The following is a 27,988-nucleotide window of genomic DNA, read 5'->3' on the forward strand; positions in this document are numbered from 1 at the left end:
GATCGACCTCAGGACCTCCGTCTTGTAAATCCACCGCGCTTACCACTGAGCCACGGAGGCTGGCGATACAAATCCAAAGGTTCTGACAAAATTACTAAATGTATAATAATAAGCTTAGGATTAAACTAAAGTGCTAATTAGCAAGATTACTTGATACATTTGCACTATTTAAACTGGTATAAATAAACAACAGATATTGTCCGTGTGCTCTTACACTAGTATTTACATAATGAAAATTTAAATTTTGCGTATCTCTTTAAGCCTGGCGCTCAAGCCAGATGGACACTCAAGAAGTCTTTTTTAACAAAACATTAATTGAATTTTTAATTAACTTGTAACTAATTTTTAATTAAAGTTAACTTAGTTTATAGTGAATTATTTAAAAATTATAGTGTATAAAAGGAGGATTATTCTTATTAAAACAGTGAGCATTTAGTGAATTTTTGGTGACCTTTCTTATATATGAATAAAGAATGCAAAATATTTCGAAGTCCTTTAGAGTCCTTCAAAATCTTGTTTTAGGACAAAGCTGTCCGCATCGAACAGTATTTTGTTATACTTATACTAGCAGACGCCCGCGACTTCGTCCGCGTGAAATTTAGTTTTTCACAAATCCCTCGGGAACCATGAACTTTTCCGAGATAAAAAGACATTCCAAATTTCAACGAAATCGGTTTAGTAGTTTCGGTGTTTAAGAGTAACAAACATCCATAGAAACTTTCGTAGTAGGAGCGTAGGATGAACAATTAAAAGAGTAACTCGTAGTAGGAGCGTAGGATGAACAATTAAAAGAGTAACTCTAAAAATGAAGGACTTTCCATACAAACCTTCAACGCCTATTTCACCCCCTTCTATTTTTATTTTGGGGTCAAAAAGTATCCTATGTTTTACTCCAAGGTCCCATTTACGATCATACCAAAATTCATCTTGATCGGTTCAGCCTATTAGCCGTGAAAAGGTAACAGACAGACAGACAACAGTTATTTTCGCATTTTTAATATTAGTATAGAAGATTAGTATAGATTAGCATTAGCAGACGCCCGTGACTCTACCCGCGGAAAACTCTACCTAAGCTGTATAACTAGCTGACGCCGCGTGGTTTCACTCGCGTGGTTCCCGTTCCCGTCGGAATACGGGAATAATATATAGCCTATAGCCTTCCTCGATAAATGGGCTATCTAACACTGAAAGAATTTTTCAAATCGGACCAGTAGTTCCTGAGATTAGCGCGTTCAATCAAACAAACAAACTCTTCAGCTTTATAATATTAGTATAGATGGGAAAAGGTCATCAATCATCTTCATCTGAATCACTTCACTTTCAAGTTTTCAACCATCCTTAATCTATGATAATCAAAAATCCTTTATTCAATACTAGCGGACGCCCGCGACTTCGTCCGCGTGGAAAACAATGTAAACTTTCAAGCCCTATTTCACCACTTTAGAGTTTGAATTTTAAAAATTTTCAAGACAGACAAAGAATCGAAAAAAAATATTTTTAGCTTCAATATCGATTATATAATGCCCCCCAACAAAAATTTTCAAAATATCTTCAATGTACAAAATGTACAGAATTCGTATTATAAGTACAGATTCTAAATGGCGCTGTCGTCCGTTATGCCACGACGCTAACGTGTGTTGTTACAAATGGTATAAGTAAAATCTCAAATTGCGAATAAGTGTCAGGCTTCCCAACTTAGGGGTTTTCCCCCCAGATTTAGGAGGCAAATAAGTAAAATGGGATTTTTTTAGGGGTCTGAAATTTTTAGGGGTACCTATTTTCAGGGATTTTTTGATATTTTTAAATTGATGATAATTTTAATATTTTTTTCTTGACCTAGCGACTTATAACGATATATAATAAGTTATTCTACAACCACTTTGAGGAAACTGGCGGCAAATTTCATTGAATAAGAAAAATTGTTAAATTTATTCATTTAACAATTTTTCTTATTCAATGAAATTTGCCTATACATGTATGATTTCAAAAAATCTGAATCTTCAGATGTAGACGTAATATTTTGTCTGTGTTAAATATAGACTTTTGAAACATATTAATTACAGCATTTTATTTCTAAATTATTATGAATTTATATTTTTAGGGGGACAACTCAATAATTAAGGTGATTTTAGGGGTCTTTGACACAAACTTTAGGGATAAATATTTTGGAGAGTTGGTAACACTGATAAGTGTATAGAATTCGACCAGTTTTGTTATAAGTATAAAAGAGAATGTTCATTTTGAACCGGTCATACAGGGTGCATTGCCGGTTCTTCTCGGTAGAACCTGCCTTCCGAACCGGTTTTACAAATTTTGATTTTCATCTAAAAATGAAGATTCTATGTTTTTTTTTTATTTTTTACAGTGTACCCAAGCAAAATGTGTCCAATATGGCCGCTGCATCTGATTATCCTATACCTGCTGGTGTTGTGCCCGCTATGGGTGCTGTGCCAGGCAGCGCCCGAACTGCTAGCCACCTTCTCCGCAGACACCCTGGAGATGCACATGGATGACAGCTACTACGTGTACGTCAACGTGACAGGTGTGTACCACAGAACAGATATGACTGATCATCCTATACCTGCTGGTGTTGTGCCCGCTTTGGTGCTGTGCCAGGCAGCGCCCGAACTGCTAGCCACCTTCTCCGCAGACACTCTAGAGATGCATATGGACGACAGCTACTATATTTTCGATTTTGATTTTCTTTTTTTTTTAATGGCATTTGGTTATGCCAAGGCAGCACATAATACATTCCTAATGGAAAAAGCTTGGAGAATCTGTCTTCATGTTGCACGCAGTGCCCAGATATCGATTTTGAACGAATTCAAAATTGTTGTAATTTTTTGGGTTGGGTCAAACTTGACGTTTTAAAAATGCTTGTAAACTAAGGCTACTTGAAATAAATGAATTTTGATTTTGGAAAACAAACTTCCAAAAATTCTGAAAATTGTTTTTTAAGCAATAATTTGTGTTTTCTATCCGTTAAAAACACTATCAACCCGCTTGCACAGAAAACATATGTACACGTACCGCTTGTAAATTATAAATATTTATTATTTATATTTTGGGACATTTTGGGACATGTCCTTTAAGTCTGTATAATGTAATGACAGATATTTTGTTTTCGTTGAATATTGACTGTATCAATGTGCCCCATGTATCAATGTACCTTTACCTCAGCACACAATGACAAAGTTGTTATCTGTCCAGGGACGGACCTGCTCGCCGGGGACCAGTTCACAGTGCAGACACAGCAGACACACGTGGCAACTGCCGTGTGGAACTCTACCTATAATCTGACCAATGACCACTTGGATAAGGGCCAGTTTGATGGGAAGCTGCGAGTCGACTGTCACTTTTTAGGTAAATACTAGCTGCCGCCGCGCGGTTTCTTCCGCGTGGTTCTCGTTCCCGTTCCCGTAAGAATACGGGGATAATATATAGCCTATAGCCTCGATAAAGGGGCTATCCAACACTGAAAGAATTTTTCAAATCGGACCAGTAGTTTCGGAGATTAGCGCGTTCAAACAAATAAACTCTTCAGCTTTATAATATTAGTATAGATAGGTAAACCAGACAACTGCGACTTGTTCGCGTGAAATATATATTTTTTAAATACCGCGGGATCCACGGATTTTTATATCTATACTAATATTATAAAGAGGAAAACTTTGTTTGTAAGTTTGTATGTTTGTTTGTTTGATTGTAATGAATAGGCTCAAAAACTACTAGACTGATTTTAAATATTTTTCACCATTCGAAAGCTACATTATCCACAAGTAACATAGGCTAAATTTTATTTAAAAAAAAAATAGGATATACTAGATACGTAAGATATTTGGGTTTTTCGAACATAAGGTGGAAAAAATTCAACCAGAAAAGTTATTTGTTTTGCGTACGCTGCCTAAACTATAAAAGATAAAACCATAAAATGTTCAAATTAATTGTAGATCTTATAAATATCTACAAAAAAGTCCGCGACACACTATACCAATCTATGTCGAGTGAGGCACAACAACCATTTTCTTATTAAAAAATCTTGAATTTTTTAGTTTAGGGGTAGGGGTAGGGTAGGGGTAGGTAAGAGTAGGGTAGGGATAGTTGAAAGTTTACATCGAATTTAACGCGGACGAAGTCGCGGGCGTGGGCTAGTGTGTTATAAAACGTTGTATGACATACGTGCGCTTTGATAAACACAGCCCCTGCTTCCTTACTATAGCTCTCGCCTTCGGCTCGAGCTGCAATATCGCCTCGGCTGTAATTTTCAACTTACCGCACTTATATCATAATGTAATTACTATTATAAGTTAGATTCAATGGCATGTACGAAGAGTCCCTTTTTATTTTTTTTTACTTAATTTGTATTTTTGTATTTTACTCAGTTGTATGTACTCAGCTCAGTTCAGCTCAGCTCAGCTCAGTTCAGCTCAGCTCAGTTGTATGTACGCTAAATAAAGCATTTTATTATTATAAATAGTCCACTTTCTTCTTAAACTTCATCGTCACCTTAATATCATGTAAGATCGGAAGCAATGACTTAGTGTTCATTTGCACGAGCGGCAGCTGCTACCGACGACTGCAGTCGGCGACTCTCGGCGGCGGTCGACGGCGGTCGCCGACTGCAGTCAGGGACGTCTCGGCGGCAGGCGACGGCGGTCGCCGACTGCAGTCGACTCTCGGCGGCGGTCGACGGCGGTCACTGACTGCAATGTGAACTGCAAAAATGAACTCTATGTATAAATGTTTTTTATTTTTAATTTTTATTAATATTTTTTTTCTTATTTTTAGGTAGAACAGATTTAACAGTGGGCAGACGTCGGGACGGTCAGTCGAGCCCCATAACCAATGGTAGCCTCCCCATAGTAGTGATACGACCCGTGAGGGTGGTGGATACTGTCTTCACTACCAGCGTCGCCGTGTTTGTGAGTATCACCATCATCATCATCATCATCATCATCATCATCATCATCATCATCATCATCATCATCATCATCATCATCACTGTTTGCACTGATGTTTGTAATAACAGAACGCTAAAGCTATTTATGCAGGCGAGTTTTTTTTTAATAGCATGTGAACCACTCTATAACTATTAAGAGACCACAACGTTCTGGCCATCTTGATTAATTATTGCTGCAATAGCAATAATAATAATATTAATTAATTAATCGCTTAAAAGGGCTTTATTATTATTATTACCGTACATTTATTAATTTTCGAATATCAATATGGCGTCTTGGTGCCGCCATTTTGAATTGTGTTTACTGTCATGTGACACTCGCGTGACTGACTAAAAGGAATCGAATACCGTAAGAATCAACAAAATCAGTCCACGCGTTTAATCTTTATTCTTCAAAGGCAGAAACACACGTAGACTAAAGTCCGGCCGCTCAGAGATTGCGGTTCTGACAAGTTCTGATCGAATTACGAAGTTAAAATTCGAAGTTACTTCGAACTGGCGTACAAAAGTTTTGGACGGCGCTGTTTCAAGGTTATGCCAACTGTTTGTCTTTGTGTTCCAACTGTGAGACAAAATAACGAGGCAATTGTAAATTGTTTGCCTCATAGCACGTGTCTCAAACGGTAAAGGAAAAACATCGTGAGGAAACCTGTACACATGAGAATTTTCTTAATTCTCTACGTGTGGGCAGTCTGACGAACCTCTCTCATTGTGAGAGGAGACTCGTGCTCAACAAGTGAGCCGAATATGGGTTGTTAATGATGATGATATTTGTCCCATTCGATCACGACCTGTTAGAAAATCTATGAGCGTCCGGACTTTAATAAAAATATATAAATCTCTTGTGACGCGCTAATTGTCTTTATTTTCTGCTGACTTATTCATGATTGTGTATGTTCATAGGTGTCCCTGATCTTCATAAACTTCGGGTGCGCGATGCACTGGCCCACCGTGAAGGGTTGCCTCAAGAAGCCTATAGGACCCGCCATAGGGTTGGCTGGACAGTACCTCTTCATGCCTTTGGTAGGATTCTTTTTTTTTTAATAAAATTAATCAAATTACTTTCCTCTACAATTTGTCGTAAAGACTAACTGCCTCGATGTCGTCTGCTATAGGTTGATACCTCAGACTTTTGAACTTTGACTTTGACTTTTTATCGCACTCAAATTCACTAACAAAATTGTCTGTCGTTTTTTGAGGGGGAAGAGGTAAATTTTGGTGTGTAATTAAAAAAAATATTTCACACCAATAAATATATTGCGTGTCCTTACATTACACACAAATAAAATGGTCCAAAATTGTATGAAGCCCAGGATCAGTCATTGCACCCTGGCGGAAATGAAAGAAAATATTTTTTTAACTACTTTTGATTATACAAATCTACGAATTTACTTTAATTCTTTCGAAATAATATTCATTCTCTCCCAAGAAATTCAACACTAATATGGGTAATAATGGCGGATTGATGACGTTTTCAATGCAGAAGTCGATTTGAAGTTTGCTGTCAATTGTCATGTCATAGTTGCTTTATGGGCGCCATCAAAAACATGGGGTTTAATTTTATTTAGTTAGATTTATTCACTTATTTAGATTTTAATAAAATCCTTGTATTTTTTAAATATTAATGATACGGGGTACAAGAGTTTTAAGAAATTAAATATCACGTGTCTCAATCGGTGAAGGAAAACATCGTGAGGAAACCTGCATACCAGAGAATTATCTTAATTCTCTGCGTGTGTGAAGTCTGCCAATCCGCATTGGGCCAGCGTGATGGACTACTGGCCTAACCCCTCTCATTCTGAGGGGAGACTCGAGCTCAGCAGTGAGCCGAATATGGGTTGATGACGACGACAAGAGTGGACCTGAAATGAACCATCTCCTTTTAATCGTAATACACACAAGTGTGTCACACAACGAAACATCGATCCAATAGACGCAGTTTGTATAGACCCGTTAGATCGTGATCATATACTTTTGACAGAAGAGTAATTGGATAATTTGAATTGATCTGCGGCTAATAACGATTAATTATGAAAAGAAACTGTCAGGTTTTAACGATTTCCTCCTCAGATTTCATTCGGGCTAGGGTTCCTCATATTCCCCGATTCGCCCGCGTTGCGTCTGGGCATGTTCTTCTCCGGCGTGTCTCCCGCTGGCGGCGCCTCCAACATCTGGACCTTCATCCTGGGCGGCAACCTGGACCTGTCCCTGGCCATGACCTCTATATCCACTTTGGCTGCGTTTGGTGAGAATTCATTATCAACCTTTTTTGAAAGACCATTTCATTCATTCATTATCAATCCATATTCGGCTTAGTGGGCACGAGTCTCCTCTCAGAATGAGGGGGGCAAGGCCAATAGTCCACCACGCTGGCTCAATGCGGATTGGCAGACTTCAGACACGTAGATAATTAAGAAAATTCTCATATATAATTAAAGACTATAAGAAATTGTAATTTAATTGTTATCAAATGTAAATTGTAATACTGTATGACTTTTTCAAAAGAGCAACTGTTGAGTTTCTTGCCGGTATCTTCTCAGCAGAACCTGCCTTCCGAACCGGTGGTAGAATCTTTACAAATAGTCAACTGACGTGTCAAAAGTGCTTGTAAACTGAGCCTACTTGAAATACATGCAGGTTTCCTCACCATGTTATTTCTTAACCGTCCCCATTGTGGACAAATTAAAGATGAATTAATGTCGTGAAACGTTTTAGCAAACTTTTTTTGATAAAGTAATGATTTCATTATTAAAGTAGAATTATCAAGATTTTTTTTTATTATGTGAATTTTAGAATTTAAACTATCGTGAGTGTTATTCATATTAATTGATTATGAAACACGACCAAAACTCACGTGATATTAGGTCGGAGTATGCCCGACTAGTTTCGAACCTATACGGGGCCCTTAGTCATGAGCTGGTTCTTCTACCGCGGCACCAAACTGAGACAACTTCAGTTTGGATCGTGATCTTCAGTCTAGTCGGGCATACTCCGACCTAATATCACGTGAGTTAACCGTGTTTCATAATCAATTAATATGTGAATTGCCGAGTGATTAGAGTTGGCCTGAACCGGGGATAGGCATTCCCTTTTGATATATCCTCTCTTATCTCCTCAGGTCTGATGCCGGCATGGCTGTTCTCATTGGGCCAAGTGGTATTTGCAAATGCGAACATAGTGGTCCCGTACTTCCGCATCGCCATGTTCGTCATAGGGCTCTTCATCCCGCTGGCCATCGGGCTGGCCATGCAGCGCTTCACACCGCGCATATCCGCCTTCATGGTGCGCATCCTTAAGGGTTTCTCCACGCTGCTGCTGCTATTCATCATCACCTTCGCTATCGTCACCAACGTGTACATCTTTGAGCTGATGACTTGGCAGGTCAGTTGGGTTGCTGCATTCTTTAGTTTTTTGTGGACTCACTGAAATTATTATAAGAGAGGGTTTTGGAGCTTGTGTCTAAAATTTTTTCTCAAATGCTGCTTAATCTGATAACTTAGCAAATTAGTTGGATGTCTGCATTTTTAAATTATTTGGGACTCACTTTAAATAATAGCACAGAGGGTTTTGAAGCTTGTGTCTAAAATTTTTGATCCAACGCTGCTTGAGCTGATAACTCAGCAGGTTAGTTGAAAGTCTGCATTCTTAAATTGTTCAGTACTGTAGTTAATAGCAGTGAGGGTTTTGGAGCTGGTGTCTAAGCTACAAAGCTTTTATTCCAATTGTAATGCTGCTTAAGTTGATAACTTGGCAGGTCGAGAAATTTATATATAAGGTTTTTATAGCACCCCAAACGTTTCCCAGATCCTGGTAGCCGGTATGGGCGTGCCATGGCTGGGCTATGCGACTGGTTACACGGTAGCGCGGCTGTTCCGTCAGCCACACCGCGACGCGCTCGCCATCTCCATAGAGTCCGGCATACAGAACACTGGTATTGCCATCTTCCTGCTGCGCTACGCGCTGCCGCAGCCCGAGGCCGACATCACCACAGGTGAAGCACTTGCTAGTCATCATCATCATCATCATCACCATCTCCATAGAGTCCGGCATACAGAACACTGGTATCGCCATCTTCCTGCTGCGCTACGCGCTGCCGCAGCCCGAGGCCGACATCACCACAGGTGAAGCACTTGCTAGTCATCATCATCATCATCATCATCACCATCTCCATAGAGTCCGGCATACAGAACACTGGTATCGCCATCTTCCTGCTGCGCTACGCGCTGCCGCAGCCCGAGGCCGACATCACCACAGGTGAAGCACTTGCTAGTCATCATCATCATCATCATCATCACCATCTCCATAGAGTCCGGCATACAGAACACTGGTATCGCCATCTTCCTGCTGCGCTACGCGCTGCCGCAGCCCGAGGCCGACATCACCACAGGTAAAGCACTTGCTGGTCATCATCATCATCATAATAATAATCATCATCATCATCGTCATTATCATCATCATCATCATCATCATCATCATCATCATCATCATCATCATCATCATCATCATTATCATCATCATCATCATCATCATCATCATTATCATCATCATCATCATCATCATCATCATCATCACCATGTTAGTTTCGACGTTTCCTGCTATTGATAATTATAATTATTAACCCATATTGAGCTCACTGCTGAGCACGAGTCTCCTCTCAGAATGAGAGGGGTTAGGCCAATAGTCCACCACACTGGCCCAATGCGGATTGGCAGACTTCACACACAAAGAAAATTCTCTGGTATGCAGGTTTCCTCACGATGTTTTTCCTTCACCGTTTGAGATGATATTTAATTTCTTGCACATAACTGAAAAGTTGGAGGTACATGCCCTGGACTGGATTCGAACCTACACCCTCCGGCTTAATAGTAATTTATTTTGTTTGTGTTATTTTCCAGTGGTTCCAGTGTCAATAGCTATCATGACCCCCGGACCCATGATATGCATATTCATATACCAGAGGGTGAAAGCATGGTACGTATTCAGTGTGATTCTATCATAATATTTTAACTTTATTCCAACAACAACAAAATTCATTGTTTTACTATTAAAACTTTCAAAGACACAGATTTCTGATTTTTATATGTTGTATAGAAAACAATAATTATGACGCAAATTGTTGATTTTTTTGCTTTTCCATTGTCGAAATATAAGGGATAATATAATGGATGAGTTTGTCGTTTTTGGGTACTCAATGTTATAAAAAGATAAATGAAATTGTCGCGTATGGACATTGACCTCTTATAATAAAAGGACGCACAATCATGTAGAAAATTTCACTTAAAAACTGGCCAATTTCGCTTTGACAGTTTTAGAATTATTGGTAAAGAAAATTATACGTAATCAACGTGTCCAATATTCGATAAAATCCCAAATTCAGAGCAAATTTAACCTTAAGGATTGAGCTTAAGGTACAATTTGCAAATTTGACTACTATGAATTGAGTGCTAAGAAGTTGTGTTTGGCACTCATTGAGTGGGGAAGTTTTTTGGTCGCTGATTGTGCATCCACTTTTTAATAGGAGATCGATGGTTATGGACTGTTAATTGAAGTGATTTTTATGTTTTACTCCATAGAATTCAGATATGGTTTGTTAAAATCATGGGTAATAATAGATATAATATACCATTTATGAGTGACCTCAGGTCAGGAAATGTCTACTTTTCCATTGACCTATTAAATTAGTATTGGTTTATTTACTGCATCATTCTAAAATCTTTGAAGTAATTTGTCAAAATAATAGAGAATATGCATATTTTATTATATTTTTAATCGATTTCTGATATAACAGAATTATGATTAGAATATTTTAATCTATTATTAAAAATTAAAATCCAAGGATAATAAGTATACAAAATAAGAATAACTGGTTTTTGTTTTTTACGATTTACATGCATATTCTCTGTTACAAAAGCTTTTTTAACATGCAAAAGAAGAATTAATAATTTTGAAAAGTGTTTTGAAAGTTAAAAATAGCTTTATTAAGTATAATAAACTTGATATTTTAACCGTTTAATTACAATAATGTTTTCTATTTCACTGAGTGTGTATTTTTGCGTTTTCCATATAATGTCACCATCATGTTACCATGACGTCATAGCTGGGGATGTAATCGTACGTATACACACACGGGAGGTGGCGGTGCTTAGCTTCTGCGCTTATTTAATGGCTTTTGAAGAACGTGACGAAACGGCTACGTTCCACTTGGGATCCACATTTGGTCGAAATTTTGGTGAGCGAAAACGTCACTGATGACGTCATTTACTTCGCTGAAGAAAGGCTCACATTTTCTATATCAAGAGATGGATCAACGCGGTCGTTCATATTTGATACATTTACTAGTAATTTGTGGACGTTAAAACAATAAACGCAGTTTTTAAATTCAATTATACAAAATAACCAGTCTAAAAACATCAAATTATTAAAATTATTTTAATGGAAAATCAAAAATTGTAAAAAAAATCTTTTTTTTTAAACTCGCCATTTTGTATTATTTAGGGGAAGGGGAAAACCTGGTCAAAGCGTGATCGTTAAGATACCGAAGTGGAACGTAGTCAACGTCTTGCTTTAAACCTAAATCGTCTGTTCAATTTTGCGTTTCCAGTGTTGCGTTCAAGTTTGCGTTCTCTGAGAGGCCGTACAGACTACTCGTACTCGTTCGTACTCGACTAAAACACTAAGTTTTAGTCGAGTATGAACAATTTTTGGCTGTAAATCCAAAAATTGTTTCTACTCGACTAAACTAAAGTAGTCCGAACTAGGCCTGACCCACCAATAATGGGGCACGCTTCAATCACGCATTTTTTTTTAATTAAGGAATTCTGGTTATGTTTCATTTTAATATGAACAATGTTCGCCTTTTCGTACAAATCCGGTGTCTTGACCGTGGCGCTAGTAAGTTATACTTGTGAGACATTAACGTGTTATGTTCTGACGCCTTCGGATTATATTTGGGTTCCTCAACTAAAGTATCTATATAGTTTCTATAGTACGAGTATAGCCAAACTCGATGAGAAATTATATCAACAAACAAATTAAAAATGAGTGTATAAATCCTAATATTAATTTCTATTAACTTATTCCTAAATTATTGTCAATTGATTAACAAATAAGCTTAGAACAATTAGATATCTATACTAATATTATAAAGCTGAAGAGTTTGTTTGTTTGATTGAACGCGCTAATCTCAGGAAGTACTGGTCCGATTTGAAAAATTCTTTCAGTGTTAGATAGCCCATTTATCGAGGAAGGCTGTAGTCTATATATTATCTCCGTATTCCTACAGGAACAGGAACCAAACGGGTGAAACCGCGCGGTGTCAGCTGATAGTAAATATATTATGAATAATATTTAATAAAAAAAATACATTATTTTAAAATAAAAAGAAAAACATAATAGCACTGCTTAAAAAAAACATAATCTCGACACAACACGTTAGACGAGTATAAATCTGCCTTAAAGTCCTAATTGATAGCATACCAGCGTATCAGACCTTGTTATTGATTGATACAACGCACGCGTGAACGCAACTCTAACGCACGTAACGCATTATTGCGGCTGACGCTTCTCTCTAAACGCAATTGGTCGCTTATGGAACAATTGTAGGCCTATCATGCGGCCCCCGATATATCTTGAAGACATAATGACATTATCGACTAATAGCGTCGAAAAAAGGGAGTGTGACATTTCCGGTTTGGTCGCTCATTCGTCATTTTGTCTTCACGACATATGTCGTGGGTCACACGTTAGGACTACTGGGCGCACGAGGTTTATGTTATGTTATACTTCAACAATTTAGTAAAAAGAGCTGTAATATATTGTTCGAGTAATCTCACTCTGTGCATTTAGAATCTATTATAAATCGTTATAAGTTTACTTATTATTAACCAAAGTCCTACGCCTAGTCCTAGTCTGTGTGTCTAACCGTTTGCGAGAAACTGAAAAACTACTGAACGGATTTTTATGCCATTTACACCAACCAATAGATAGAGAGCTTCAAGACGAAGGTTTTCGTAGGTATATTATTCGTCAAGATTGTGTGTGATGGAGGAAAAACTAAAAATGATTTTTTCTCCACAATATATCGTCATATTTTAATTGAACCTAAGAAGCGCCTTAGCCTGTAGTGTAGAGAAAAAGACATAGTCGACAAATAGCGGCTGAACTGAAAATATAGCTCTAAGAGCGCTTGTAGACTTTGGTTTCTTTCACCAGATCTCGGACCGTGATTTTACCGGATCCGCGGTGTTGTATGTTTTATATGACCGGACCGATATCCGGTGCATGCACAAGGACACACATTAATTATTATAAACCATACACTATCGCGAATCCGATAAAAAACACGGTCCGATATTTGGTGGAAAAAAAAACGGAAGTCTACCAGCGCCCTAACTATATGTTAGGTTTGGCGGCTATTTGTTGACAATATGTCATTTAGTCTTCACAAGAAATGAGGCCCGTATCTACTTGGAGCTGTCATTGTAGACGCTAGCCGACTAGTAAATTTGCCGCCCATATATTTTAACTATCACTTTAAAGTGAAAAAAATTTAATAGGAAAGTGACTTTTAGATTTACAGAATCTAAAACTAAATTGTTGATATCAGGTGATGGGTTTTGGGCCAACAGTATCAACGTCAAGTGCGATTAAATAAATTTCATATTGAACGTTGCAGTATCAAAAACCGATCTGCCGAACGCAAGAAAATCGTGGGAGACGACGTCGCACCCGCGTCAGAGACCGCTGAGCCCGGCGTCATCTCTACCATTGATGTCAAATAAACAGGTCAGTCATCATCATCATCATCATCATCATCATCATCATCATCATCATCATCATCATCATCATCATCATCATCATCATCATCATAATCATCATCATAATCATCCCCATCATAACCATCATCATCATCATCATCATCATCATCATCATCATCATCATCATCATAATCATCATCATAATCATCCCCATCATAACCATCATCATCATCATCATCATCATCATCATCATCATCATCATCCATCATCATCATTATCACAACCACCACCACCATCACCTCCATCATCATCCTCCCCACCACTAACATCCCCATCATCTTCATCATCATTATCACAACCACCACCACCATCACCTCCATCATCATCCTCCCCACCACTAACATCCCCATCATCAGCATCAGCATCATCATCATCATCAGCATCATCATCATTCTCATTAACATGAGAAGTTTATTAATAAAGAGCAAAGATCGTTTTGTTTGTTTGTAGTGAATAAGCTCCAAATCTACTTTATCGATTTAATAAATTCACCAATAGAAAGCTTCATTGTTAGCGAATAATATAGGTTAAATTAAACCCCCCATTTGTGTTGAACACAAAAAAATCGTGGGAGACGACGTCGGTTCCATAACAGAGGTCAGTGAGATCTGCCTAATAAAGCAGTAAACCGCCAGGGACCTTAGCCAAGTGGTACGTCGATTTTCTTTCTACAAACGCTTCGACAACTAACAGAATTTATCGGAATGACAGATCCTATCGAAAACTTGATCACGTGACCTCTCGATAGTGAATGTCATTGCCATAAATTTTTAAATTTTCAAAGCGTTAGCGTTTGTAGAAAGAGAATTGACGTGTTACGTACTTACAGGCCCAGCCCCCCTAGCCAAGTGGCACGTCGATTCTCTTTCACTAACGCTTCGAAAACTAGAAAGATGTATGGGAATGACATTTGCTATCGACAGGTCACGTGATCAAGATCTGTCATTCCCATATTTTTTTCTAGTCAATGCACAACTTTAAGCAATGTGTTAAAAAACATTTACTTAGTCGAGGTTACTACACTATTGATGAGTTCCTTAACGATAAAGATGCTTGGAGGCCGTTGGATCAGCTTCCACCTTCACACAGGAAGTAAAACTATAAGATATTGTAATTGTTATCAATTTTAAATTATAGTACTGTATGACTTTTTCATTTCAAAAGAGCAACTGTTGAGTTTCTTGCCGGTATCTTCTCAGCAGAACCTGCCTTCCGAACCGGTGGTAGAATCTTTACAAATAGTCAACTGACGTGTCAAAAGTGCTTGTAAATTGAGCCTACTTGAAATAAATGAATTTTGATTTTGATTTAGTTTTCGAAGCGTTAGCGATCGTAGAAAGAGAATCGATGTGCCACGTAGTTACTTAATACTTTTTTATTTATTCTTTCCGCAGGAGGAGAATTGGTCGTCATCTTCATAAATAATTTCGTATGTTGGCTCAAAGGATTAGTTATATTATAAATATAAATAGTAATTAATGATACTGTAAGCGTCTCAAAGCGTTACTTCTACTCAGTGGTGTGCACAAGTTTTCTAACTAGGGTAGGCATTAAACAAAGTGTACAAAATAGAAAGTTCCTTCTCCAATACACGTGTTTAAAAACGGGTATGCAGTGCATTTGCATACAAAGTGCATGCCACTGCTTCATTTACGTCCAATTTTGTAACTACTTTTAAAATTTCCCTGACAGCTAAGACTTTAAAATTGTAAAATTGGGGATTTTTGAACACCTTTACTATGAAGTATATTTTTTAATGCTTCCAAATGTATGTACTACAATTTTATATTATATTTTATGGTATATATCTTTGAGATAAGGGAGGCTATAGGGGATGTTTTCTCAGGTGCCAGATTTGGAACAAGGAAATGATTTTTTGAAAAATTTTCGTCTGTACCCTTAACAAATTTTAGACCCATTTTGAAAATTATCAGAAGCCTTATTGGACTTCTAGATTTTGTGGTTTATTTTGGTATGAAGGTACATTAATACATCATCATAAATAATAATTAACGTCAAAGATTCAACCGAAATAATAATTAACTTACTTATTAAATTTATAAAACACAAATATTACAAAAAATCTGGTATTTTGAGACGCGTTCATTTAACAAACTGTAACTATGAATTCAAGAAATGCTAAATTCGTAATAAGCCTTCATATGTTTTGGCATAATACGATAATTGGTAAAAAACAAACATTTTTACTTATACATATCGTTTATTGCATATCAAGCGAACTGTAAGAGCCCTTTCACACTGGCCTATCTCTTTGTAGTCGAGACGCTGACATATCCATAGACAATGCTCTCATGGCAACACAGTCTGCATTGTTTGTACGACGTCGTCGGTCGAAGATAAGGTCCCAATTTTATACACCTGAAAGTATGTTCCACCTACGGCCAGGGTTAAATCCTGCCCAAAAATCAGTCAAAATTCAAATTTACTATTTTAAAAAAATATATATTCAAATTTCGTTCATTTCGGTGGGAGGCTTCGGCCGTGGCCACCCTACCGACAAAGACCTACCGGCAAGTGATTTAGCGTTCCGGTACGAGGTCGTGTAGAAACCGAAGTGGGTGTGGATTTTCATCCTACGCCTAACGAGTTAGCCCGTTTCCACCTTTGATTGTATCATCACTTAGCATCCGGTCAGATTGTAGTCGAGAGTTAACTTGTAAAGAATGAAAAAAATACAGCAAAAAAGATGAATAAAATTAAGTACGCTAATGTGAATGCGCTCTTACAAAATTTTAGATAATTGGTTTCATAAAATTTCATCTATAAAATGTCGGTGAATATGTTTAACATTTTTGTTAATTATTGGACATAATATATTTTTAAATTTTTTATTTATTATTTATTTGTTAAAATTGTTTTATGGCGGGAAAATACAAATATACAAAAGAAAATTTTGAAAGAGTTGCGGTTATGTTTATTGAATGTCTTATTATTATTATGTATTTGTAAGAGGTTGAAGAATTTTATTTTAACTTTTTCTTTATAAATCGTAGTCTAATGATTGAGTTTTGTTAATTCTGCAATTAAAAATTAAATTTTGGGGTTTTACAAAAATGGGGATTTTCAAAATTTGAGAATGCATTTTAGCCGATATTTTTCGGTTTAACAAAACTATTTGAGACCTAATTTTATTTCTAACCAAGTTACTGGCAACTTTTAGTTAATTAACTTTTTTCTAATCACCCTAAACCAAGTTACTGGCAACTTTTAGTTAATTAACTTTTTCTAATCACCCCAAACCAAGTTACTGGCAGCTTTTAGTCAATTAACTTTTTCCTAATCACCCCAAACCAAGTTACTGGCAACTTTTAGTCAATTAACTTTTTCCTAATCACCCCAAACCAAGTTACTGGCAAATTTTACTCAATTAACTTTTTCCTAATCACCCCAAACCAAGTTACTGGCAACTTTTAGTTAATTAACTCTTTTTCTAATCACCCCAAACCAAGTTGCTGGCAACTTTTAGTTAATTAACTTTTTCTAATCACCCCAAACCGAGTTTCTGGCAGTTTTTAGTCAATTAACTTTTTCCTAATCACCCCAAACCAAGTTACTGGCAACTTTTAGTTAGTTAACTTTTTCTAATCACCTCAAACCAAGTTACTGGCAGCTTTTAGTCAATTAACTTTTTCCTAATCACCCCGAACCAAGTTACTGGCAACTTTTAGTTAATTAACTTTTTCTAATCACCTCAAACCAAGTTACTGGCAGCTTTTAGTCAATTAACTTTTTCCTAATCACCCCGAACCAAGTTACTGGCAACTTTTAGTTAATTAACTTTTTCTAATCACCCCAAACCAAGTTGCTGGCAACTTTTAGTTAATTAACTTTTTCTAATCACCCCAAACCAAGTTGCTGGCAACTTTTAGTTAATTAACTTTTTCTAATCACCCCAAACCGAGTTATTGGCAACTTTTAGTTAAATAACTTTTTCTAATCACCCCAAACCAAGTTACTGGCAACTTTTAGTTAATTAACTTTTTCTAATCACCCCAAACCGAGTTTCTGGCACTTTTAGTTAATTAACTTTTTCTATTAACTTTATTTAGAACAAGAAACTAATGTAAATGGATCTCTGTTGTAGAATATTGTTGGTATATTTCACATGACTGGTTTTATAGGTGGAACAGATGTGAATAGATTGTTATGTTACATTGTTATGTACAAATGGTTGTAACGAGATCAGTATTTGTTATGTAATATCGATTTTATGGATGTGGAAATACAAATATTGGAGGAAATGTAGTGGTTTTATTTTAATCAAAATCAAAATTCGTTCACCATGATACATTATCAGTGATAATTCATCACCATATTTTGACGGCCTCCGTGGCGACTCGAGAATGTATTACTTTTTGAATTTTGTATTTGTGACGGGTACGACACTGTCGTATTCCGTACGCTCCATCTGTATATTATTGACTAATCTGTGCTACAAAATAACGGTTTAACAAAAAATTAAGCGCTGCTTTGCCGCCTAGATATTTTGGTATTAATTCAATAAAAAAATCTTTTATTTCTACTCACAAAAGGCGTCATAGAAAAGACTACTTAAATGCACTCACTAAACTCTAAAGTGGATACTAGCATAATATCTATTTTACCCTTTGCCATTAAAATCAACAAAAATTAAAATAAAATCAAACTTCGACAGAATTGTCAAATCTCGTCTCACCCGAAAATCTGTCACAACACGACAAATAAACAGTAAAAAAATGACGAAATAATAACAAAACAGACAAAATGTAACCACCCAAACCATCTCCCCTCCTAAATAGTATAACTCTTTGATGAGCTAGCGTTAACATCAAAATGGGCAAGCCGAAATACGATATCCCAACCGCTACGTTTCCATACAAAATCTCCAAGAGGTTGAACATACTAAGTGTACCCCGAAGGTATATAATAGACACTGGAGAGGGGATGCCGGCAATAAATCCTAGAGGAATCAGGCAGTCTGCATTGAGAGGTGTAATTTCTGATCGAGTCAATGATGCCGCTTGGCCTTACGTACGGTAAGTCATTTAAAAACATTCAGTTAGTAATTCAGTTGTAAATTCTCTTATTGATTTATCCTTTTTTTAAAATAAACTATTAAAACATTTATGTGCCCAAGCAACCGGTGGTCAGAGTTCCAGAGTGAGGAACCTCCTCACTATACGCGCCGTTTCGAGAATAACTGCCTTTTGTATTTGATTCTTGATCCAGCAGTTTAGCGCAAGCTTCTTAAGTTGTTGGTCGAAGCTTTTCGCTATAAGACCATTGACTGAAACGACTATCGGAACAATAATAGTTGACTCAACATTCTACAATCGTGGAAAAGGCAGACTCGTGAGCAAGGTCCAAGTATTTTGATACTTTTTCCTTTTCAGCTTTAACCAGATTATCATGGTTTCTTGCTAGCTTAAGAACTCTTCGCTAGAGGCCTGTAAACTCTACCTAACGGATCTTTAACTTTCGTGTAGTAGCTATTCTAGGAATTATCATCATTAACAACCCATATTCGGTTCTCTGTTGAGCACGGGTCTCCTCTCAGAATAAGAGTTAATAGCCAGTTAGGCTAATAGTCCACCACGCTGGCCCAATGCGGATTGGTAGGTTTCCGCGCGATGTTTTTTCTTCACCAATATTAATAATAATATTTTAGCATACTCCGAAGTGGATTACAAAAATAAAGGAATAAAGGTTATAATTCACAACATTTGTCAGGACAACTTAATTAAAGGTGCATGCCACGGACCGGGTTCGAACCTACGCCCTCTGTATCGAAGGAATAGGTCATATCCACTGCCCCTGTAGCCAAGTGGCATGTCAATTCTCTTTCTACGATTGATGGGACGATGGGAATGACCTCCTGAGTAAATATGTTCCTTGGGAATGACAGATCTTGATCACGTGACCTGTCGATAGCAAATGTCAGTCCCATACATTTTTCTACTTTTCAAGGCGTTTGCGATCTTAGAAATAGAATCGACGTGCCACTTGGCTACAAGGGCTGGGCTATCACGGCTTTTATTCTATGAATGTGTCGCATCTTAATATATATAAATCTCGTGTCACAATGTTTGTCCTCAATGGACTCCTAAACCACTTAACCGATTATTATAAAATTCGCACACCATGTGCAGTTCGATCCAACTTGAGAGATAGGATAGTTTAAATCTCAAATCATAGTCGCAATTTTAATTTATTGCTAATTGTTTGTCTTTATATTTATAAAAGAAAGTCGTGTTAGTTACTCCACTTATAACTCAAGAACGGCTGAACCGATTTAGCTGAAAATTGGCAGGGAGATAGTTTAGAGCCAGGAGAAGGACATAGGATACTTTTTTTTTGTAGGGGAAGGGTAGGTTTATGGTATAGTGATAGGGTAGGAGTAGGGTAGTTGTAGAGTAGGGTAGCGATAGAGTAGAGGTAGGGTAGGGGTAGGAGTAGGGTAGTGTAAAGTAGGGATAGGGAAGAAGTGCAAATAAATAAATTAATAAGTCAAAGTGAAGCTTGAGCGGGTCCGCTAGTTAATTATTTATTTTAATAAACTTAGCCGTTTCCTGCTAACAAAACGCGCATACAAGAATAAATTCAGCGAAGAGCGTCTAGAAAGAATCAACCGTATGATCGAAGCCACCAACGTGACCTGCTACGCCAAGCTCGCCAACTGCGTCCTAGACCTGAAGAAGCAAGATACCAAGGATATGAAGAAGAAGAGAGGATGGACTGAGAGCGAGTGGAAGAAGCACATGGATTATATAGGACAGATCGCGGGACCTAGGCGGGAATTCAAGCCACCACCTTTAAAGGTTTTTGTTTAATTATTATAATCTATTATATTATTACTAGCTGACGCCGCGCGGTTTCACCCGCGTGATTCGTGTTCCCGTATGAATACGAGGATAATATATAGCCTACAGCCTTCCTCGATGGATGGGTTACCTAACAGTGAAAGAATTTTTCAAATCGAACCAGTAGTTCCTGAGATTAGCGCGTTCAAACAAACTCTTCAGCTTTTTTTTATCCTACTAATATTATAAACGCAAAAATTTGTACAGATGTTTGGACCCTGGATGCTTTTTATCCCGAAAAAATCATGGTTTCCCGAGGGATTTGTGAAAAACTACATTTTACGCGGACGAAGTCGCAGGCGTCCGCTAGTATTAGTATAGATAAACAATTTTGTTAGTGAATTTCAATTTATCTATACTATCTAATAGGTACTAATATTTTTTTTTTTTTTTTTTTATGTTGTATAGGCTTACGCTTGACCACAATCAAGCCTGATGGAAAGCAATGATGAGGTCTAAGATGAAGCGCGCTTGCCTAGAAGATGCCTATTCACTCTTGCCTTGAAGGTGCACAAATTATACGTGTCAGGAAACACAGACGCCGGAAGGGCATTCCACATTTTGGCAGTTCTTATTAGGAACGTTGACGCAAAACGTTTCGTGCGGGTTGATTGCACGTTGACAACAAAAGGATGCCATTTTTCACGGCGTCTCGCTGTTCTGTGGTAAAATGGGGACGGAGGAACTAGATCGTAAAGTTCCTGTGCACACTCTCCAAAGTATATGCGATAAAAGACCGATAGACAGGCAACGTTGCGTCGGTGTTGAAGACTTTGCAATTTTGCCCTTGTCAACGGTTCATCACCTATGATACGCCTAGCGCGACGATCAACCGAGTCTAATGCAGCGAGTTGGTATTTAGCAGAGCCATCCCATAGGTGACTGCAGTACTCCATGCTGGTTCGAACTTGTGCCTGATATAGGGTGAGAAGTTGTTCTGATGTGAAGTACCGCTTTACCTTGTTTAGGATGCCTAACTTTTTAGCTGCTGTCTTGGCCTTATTCTCGATGCATTTCCCGAAGTTGAGATTGGAGGATATGTTAACACCCAATAGCTCGATGCTATCACAGATGGGAATGGATATACTTTGGAAAGTGGGAGCCAAGGTGAAAGGGCTCCTTTTAGCAGAAAAAAGACACGCCTGAGTTTTTGCTGCATTAAACTGAACCAAATTAGCGTCACCCCAGTCAGACACCATCTCCAGGTTCAAGTTAACGCGCTCAACCAGGGCCTTTCTAAGCTCTAGGACTTTAGCACCGCTGGCTCTTGAGTTGGACATGTATCTCTCCGTTACCGTACTGTCATCTGCGTACCCAAAGATACCGGGATTCAGCAGATCGTTAATGTGAAGCAAAAACAGTGTAGCGGAGAGAACAGACCCCTGAGGTACACCGGCATTGACAGCCATTAGGTCAGATGAGCATCCGTCAATTACTACTCGGAATGACCGTTCCTTCAGAAAGTCAGAAATCCATTTACAGAAGCCATCAGGTATCCCGTACGCCGGTAGTTTGCTAAGAAGACTAGCATGCCATACCCGGTCGAAAGCCTTGGAAATATCGAGGGAAACAGCAAGGGCTTCGCCTTGTTTCTCAATGGCTTCACCCCAGATGTGGGTGGCATATACTAGAAGATCGCCAGTGGACCGATTTGTACGAAAGCCATACTGACGGTCGGATAAAAGTTCGGTTTCTTCTAGGTATGCAAGGAGTTTGCCATTGAGCACACGTTCCATACTTTTACAAAGTAAGGACGTAATGGCTATTGGCCTATAGTTTTCCGGTTCGGCACGGCTTCCCTTTTTGGGTACCGGCTGCACATTAGCAACCTTCCAGGACCGAGGGACTTGAGCAGTTTCCAGAGAAAGGCGAAAAAGACGTGTCAGGACAGGAGACAGTTCAGGGGCGCAATTCCGTAAAACTACTGCAGGGATGCCTTCTGGGCCACTAGCTTTATTCACGTCGAGGTTACGTAGTATTTTCAGAACCTCACGCTGACGAATACGAACTTCCGGCATAACTGAGTTACAGAGAGGAAGGGTCGGGGGTGGAGTATTCCCAGCATCGAGTCGTGAATTTTCTGCAAACAGAGAAGCTAGCAAGTTAGCTTTGTCTGTTGCAGTGACAGCCAGAGACCCATCAGGTTTTTGCAGGGCCGGTAGAGAAGGACGACAGAAATTCGATTCGACCGACTTCGCGAGGGACCAGAAAGCTTTACTACCACTGGGGTACGTAGCAAGCTTACGTCCAATGCGATTAGTACGGTCAAAACGAGCTCTTTTTAAAACCCTTTTGCGTGACTTGGCAGCCAAGTTGAATTCTTTTTTTAGTTTTTTGACGTCTGGAGCCTTGTGAGCGCGCGCATTAACCCACGTCACAAATGCAGAACGCTTCTGCGCTTCCGCAGCGGCGCAATCAGCATTGTACCATGGGTAGACCTTGCTATCAGGTGACACGTCAGAAAAAGGAATAAAGTACTCCATTGCCTGACGAATCACATCCGATATAGCGCTTTCACAGGTCGAGGGGTCGTTGGAAGAGAAACAAATTCGCTGCCAAGGATAAGAGGCAAAGAAATGCCGCATCTCATCCCAATCTGCTGACCTGTATCGCCACACCCGCCTCTTAGCATTAGGGTTAGGGATGGGAGGATAAAAATTTGATACAGTCTTCACCAAACAGTGGTCGGAAGTGCCTAGGGGAGCAGCAACGGACACTGAGAAACTATCTGGATCAGTAGTCAGCAGAAGGTCTAAGCAGTTGGGAGTATGTCCGTCGGCATCCGGTACCCGTGTGGCTTCTCGAACTAGCTGAGAGAAGTCCAGTGAGAGCGCAAATTTAAGCGCTTCTCTCCCAGCGTGGTCAGTTTTTAAAAATGGGAAATGCCACTCCTGGTGATGGGCATTAAAGTCTCCCAAAAAAAACCAGACGAGCACACGGATAACGTCGTTGGACAATGTCCGCCGTTTCACCTAAATAATTAAATAACTGAGTGGTCTCCTGATCACTGCTATGCGAACGATAAATGCAGGCGTACGCGGTTTTTTCTACGCCGTTGTCAACCAAACACCACAGAACAGAGAAGTTTGGTACCTCCAGTTTACGGAGGCGCTGGCAGCAGATGTTGTCACGAGCATATAAGCAAACACCAGCGTGAGGCTTGAAATTGTGTTCAAGCGAGTATCCCGGATATTGCAAATATGCTACATCTGCTGGACTTTTAATCTGCGTCTCCGTAAGGAAGAACAAATGCGGCTTTTCGGACTCAAGGTGGTGGTGGACCGCAACGAGATTAGAGTGCAGACCTCGGATGTTCGCGAGGTGCACTGAAAAAGAGAGGATGTGCAACCGCTGTGTATAACTGATTCTTGTTCTTTTGCGTTTCATAGGATAATTTAAAAGGAGTGAATAGGTATGGGGATGTGGTAATTATACGAGGTGCTGCAATCTAGAAATCGTGACTTTCGTCTCTGAGACGCTGATGGTTGACTCAGCTGGAGACCGCGGGGACACCCGAACCCCCCTGGAAATCGCCATCGCGTCCTCTCTCCGGTTGCCAACCGGCACGATGGAAGCCATCCCAGGATTTTTCGCCAGTTGGCGGGGCAGCCAATCATAGGTGGCTAGCGTATGATCGGGCCCCCTGCTACCTGCGGTCGGCCAGCGGTGCACCGTGCTTCGGATCCCGCTGATCTTCGAGCTGAATCATCCGGCGTCTCATAAACTTAAGTCAGAACCTAACATCGAGTGCAGCACAACTGCATAAACTCAATCCCCATAAACAGCTACTGTGAGTATCGCTCCGGAACACAATCAATAGCATGGCACGGGCCACTTAATTAATTGCTTGGCGAGGCGTCTTTACTCACAGGGTGGTCATACTAGCCACGGCCGAAGCCTACCACCTATTAATTGGTTGCTCATTTTGCACTACCCAGGGGCCACGTGTACAGTATTGAGGGTTGAACCTAACTTCGGTGGGATGTACGGACGCGAGCAACTTTGACCCCAATATTATAAAGAGGAAAGATTTGTTTGTTTGCATTGAATAAGTAGGTACTAGTAGTACCTACTACTACTGTATTTTATCCCCGTACTCCTACGGGAACGGGAACCACGCGGCGTCTGATTGTTACTTATATTTTGGATTCCCGAGTACTTTCATCATCAGTTCCCATATTCGGCTCACTGTTGAGCACGAGTCTTGTCAGAATGAGAGGGGTTAGGCTAATAGTCCACCACGCAGGTCCAATGCGGATTGGCAGACTTCACACACGCAGAGAATTGAGCAAATTGTCAGGTATGCAGGTTTCCTCGCGATGTTTTTCCGTCACCGTTTGAGACACGTGATATTTAATTAAAAGCTAATGATATTATTTTTCTTTTAATTTCGCAGAGAGGTGAATGCAAACCCTTAGAGAAACTTTTGCCGAGAATCAAGAATATCTCCATGCTACCAGAATTCAAATGGTACAGAAGATTGTCTAAAGAGGCATGGTACAGAGATCCCATTAAGGTACCTACTTTGTATTTTTTTTTAATTCTTTACAAGTTAGTCCGTGACTACAATCTCACCTGATGGTAAATGATGATGCAATCTAAGATGGAAGCGGGCTAACTTGTTAGGAGGAGGATGAAAATCCACACCCCTTTCGGTTTCTACACGGCATCGTACCGGAACGCTAAATCGCTTGGCGGTACATATTTGCCGGTAGGGTGGTAACTAGTCACGGCCGAAGCCTCCCGCCACTAGCCAGACCTGGACCAATTAAGAAAATCTCAATCTACCCAGCCGGGGATCGAACCCAGGACCAAAAGCCAGGAGTTTACACTGTATTTCTATTTTTTTTTGTATTAAAGGTGACAAGTGCGAGTGTTCTTTGACATGTTTGGTGAAAATCTGTTAAGCCGTTTAAAAGTTGTGTTGGGTGTAATTGGCGAAAAATAACCGAATGTCTGAAAATATACTCGAGTGGGGTCTCAAATGAAAGCGCGCTGAAAAAGAATATTGACGAGTTGATCGAGTGTAATTAATAATTTCATGTTTAACTAAAAAAATACTGATATAATAATATGCTCCCGACCGACATTTTAACCTCTTTAATCCAGTCCTTACAGTAGTATCGCTGTAAAAATGGAGTACCTTCTCCCGTTATCCCAACATTTCCCTTCACTGCTCTGCTCCTATTTATCGTAGCGTGATGAAAAGTATACTATACTGCCCAGGAGTATGAAGAACAATTATTGTACCAAGTTTCGTTAAAATCCGTCGAGTAGTTTTTGTTTCTATAAAGAACATACAGACAGACAGACAGACAAAAATTTTACTGATTGCATTTTAGGCATCAGTATCGATCACTAATCACCCCCTGATAGTTATTTTGGAAATATATTTCATGTACAGAATTGACCTTTCTACAGATTTATTATAAGTATAGATAAATAAATGTGTTTTTTTTTATAATTAATATTAATACTTTTTTTTTAATTTTCAGGTACCACCAAACGCGCTGAAATACGTAATATCGGACCGAGTGAAGAAGCTAGCTACTCCAAGAGTTATACCGCAGGCCGAATGATCTATTTGTACATCAACAGTATAATAATTCAAAACGACTTCATCATCATCTCCTTACCCTTATCCCACTTAAGTGGGGTCGGAAAAATATGTCAATCTTTTCCATTCGTCTCTATTTCTCGTCAACTCATCATCCACTCCTTTTACACACATGTCCTCTTTCACACAATCCAACCATCTCTTCTTTGGCCTTCCTCTCCTCTTATGACCTTCCACTTGCACATTCAATATTTTTCTAGTAATATGACTTTCCTCTCTACGCATTACATGTCCATACCAAGCTAACCTTCTACTCCTCAATTTTTCTGTCACTGGCGCCACCTTCAGACTTCCTCTTATATACCTACTCATTCCTTATTTTATCTATTCTTGTCACACCACACATCTATCTCAACATACGCATTTCGTTCACATGCATTCGTTTACTATCCGTCCCTTTCACCGCCCAACATTCTGATCCATACAGCACGACAGGTCTTACAACCGTTTTGTATATTTTACCCTTAAGTCTAAGAGGCATTCGCGGGTCACATAGTACACCTGAGACCTGTCGCCATTTCATCCATCCCGCATTCATTCTACTTTTTACGTCTCGGTCCAAAGTGCAGTACATTAATCAGTCATATTTACTTTATACAACTCAACAATATAGTATCGATATATAATATATTATTGATATATTATCGATATTACGATTAGTAGAATAAAGCAAAGGAACTTAAGACTGAAGCATTCATTCAATAATTATTTCCATAATCAGCTATATAAAGTTTTATAAACATTCCATTTGTTTTTTATTACACGTGGTAGCCCAGTGGGTATGACCTCTTGCCTTTGATTCTGAGAGCGTAGGTTCGAATCCTGTCCGAGGCACCTCCAACTTTCAGTTATGTGCATTTTAAGAAATTAAATATCACTTGTCTCAAACAGTGAAAGAAAAACATCGTGAGGAAACCTGCACATCTGAGAATTTTGACAATTCTCAACGTGTGTGAATGCCAATCCGCATTTGACCAGCGTGGTGGACTAAGGCTTAACTCTCTAATTCTGAGAGAAGTCTCGTGCTCAACAGTGAGCCGAATATGCGTTTATAAATTATGGTGATGATATTCTAGGTATATTCTTCTGAAGACCTAGTTTTGGCCCTGAATTTTATCAAAATCAGCTCGCCCGTTTCCGAGAAGTAGGTACTGCTACAAAGTCCAATGTATCTCTTTTATTTTTTATGATGAAAAAAAGATTTTGCCATATTTTTTTTTCATCCGGGGATCGAACCACCACCCCTCGGTGATGAGTCCGACCGCTTTATTGGGGCTGTTCTCTTTATCCTAATTGGAAATTGGCCCTTGTCTACAGTCCTACCTGATGGTAAGTGACGATGCAACAGTTTAAATTCTATAATCCTCATAACGTCATTGTACGTAGTATGAAGATAAAAGCGGGCTTACTTGTTAGGAGGAAGATAAAAATCCACACCCCTTTAAATTTCTACACGATATCGTACCGGAACGCTTAATCGCTTGGTGGTACGTCTCTGCTGGTCGGGTGGTAACTAGTAGCGGCGTGCACTTCATAAATGCAAAAAAGCACTGCCTACCACTAGATTCAATATAAACCTATGTTTGACCATAGATTACAAGTTTCGGATTTTTACTTATAGTGAATACCTTAATTAAGAATACCCTAATAATACCCTAATTAGTAACATCAGTCGGCCCAGCCGGGAATCGAATCCAGGAGCCATCTTGTAAATACACGCTAATACCACTGCGCC

The 27,988-nt window shown here is 38.9% G+C and overlaps 2 protein-coding genes across 4 annotated transcripts in view; both read left to right on the forward strand.

Annotated features, from left to right (window-relative positions):
• The window catches only part of LOC112047846 (ileal sodium/bile acid cotransporter), a 32,576-nt gene extending 14,538 nt beyond the window's left edge, over window positions 1–18,038 (forward strand). For 2 of the 3 annotated variants that reach the window (XM_052888964.1, XM_052888963.1), the window contains exons 2-12: window positions 2,366–2,542; window positions 3,211–3,363; window positions 4,789–4,922; window positions 5,864–5,983; window positions 7,031–7,205; window positions 8,079–8,341; window positions 8,765–8,951; window positions 9,856–9,931; window positions 11,058–11,071; window positions 13,635–13,744; window positions 15,171–18,038. In XM_052888964.1, the coding sequence (XP_052744924.1) occupies window positions 2,380–2,542; window positions 3,211–3,363; window positions 4,789–4,922; window positions 5,864–5,983; window positions 7,031–7,205; window positions 8,079–8,341; window positions 8,765–8,951; window positions 9,856–9,931; window positions 11,058–11,071; window positions 13,635–13,744; window positions 15,171–15,197 (1,422 nt within the window). In that variant the 5' untranslated portion in view covers window positions 2,366–2,379 and the 3' untranslated portion in view covers window positions 15,198–18,038. The remainder of the gene's footprint in view (window positions 1–2,365; window positions 2,543–3,210; window positions 3,364–4,788; window positions 4,923–5,863; window positions 5,984–7,030; window positions 7,206–8,078; window positions 8,342–8,764; window positions 8,952–9,855; window positions 9,932–11,057; window positions 11,072–13,634; window positions 13,745–15,170) is intronic. The other variant, XM_052888965.1, reaches the window with a different exon arrangement.
• A 473-nt stretch (window positions 18,039–18,511) lies between these two features.
• On the forward strand, window positions 18,512–26,969 carry LOC112047850 (uncharacterized). Its single transcript, XM_024085118.2, has 4 exons — window positions 18,512–18,812; window positions 20,339–20,594; window positions 25,033–25,152; window positions 26,132–26,969. Exons 1-4 carry the CDS (start codon window positions 18,610–18,612, stop codon window positions 26,213–26,215), a joined length of 663 nt encoding a protein of 220 aa, XP_023940886.1. The 5' UTR covers window positions 18,512–18,609; the 3' UTR covers window positions 26,216–26,969.
• The last annotated feature ends 1,019 nt before the right edge of the window (window positions 26,970–27,988 follow it).

The sequence above is a fragment of the Bicyclus anynana genome, chromosome 24 (genome assembly GCF_947172395.1).
Source record: "Bicyclus anynana chromosome 24, ilBicAnyn1.1, whole genome shotgun sequence".
NCBI lineage: Eukaryota > Metazoa > Arthropoda > Insecta > Lepidoptera > Nymphalidae > Bicyclus > Bicyclus anynana.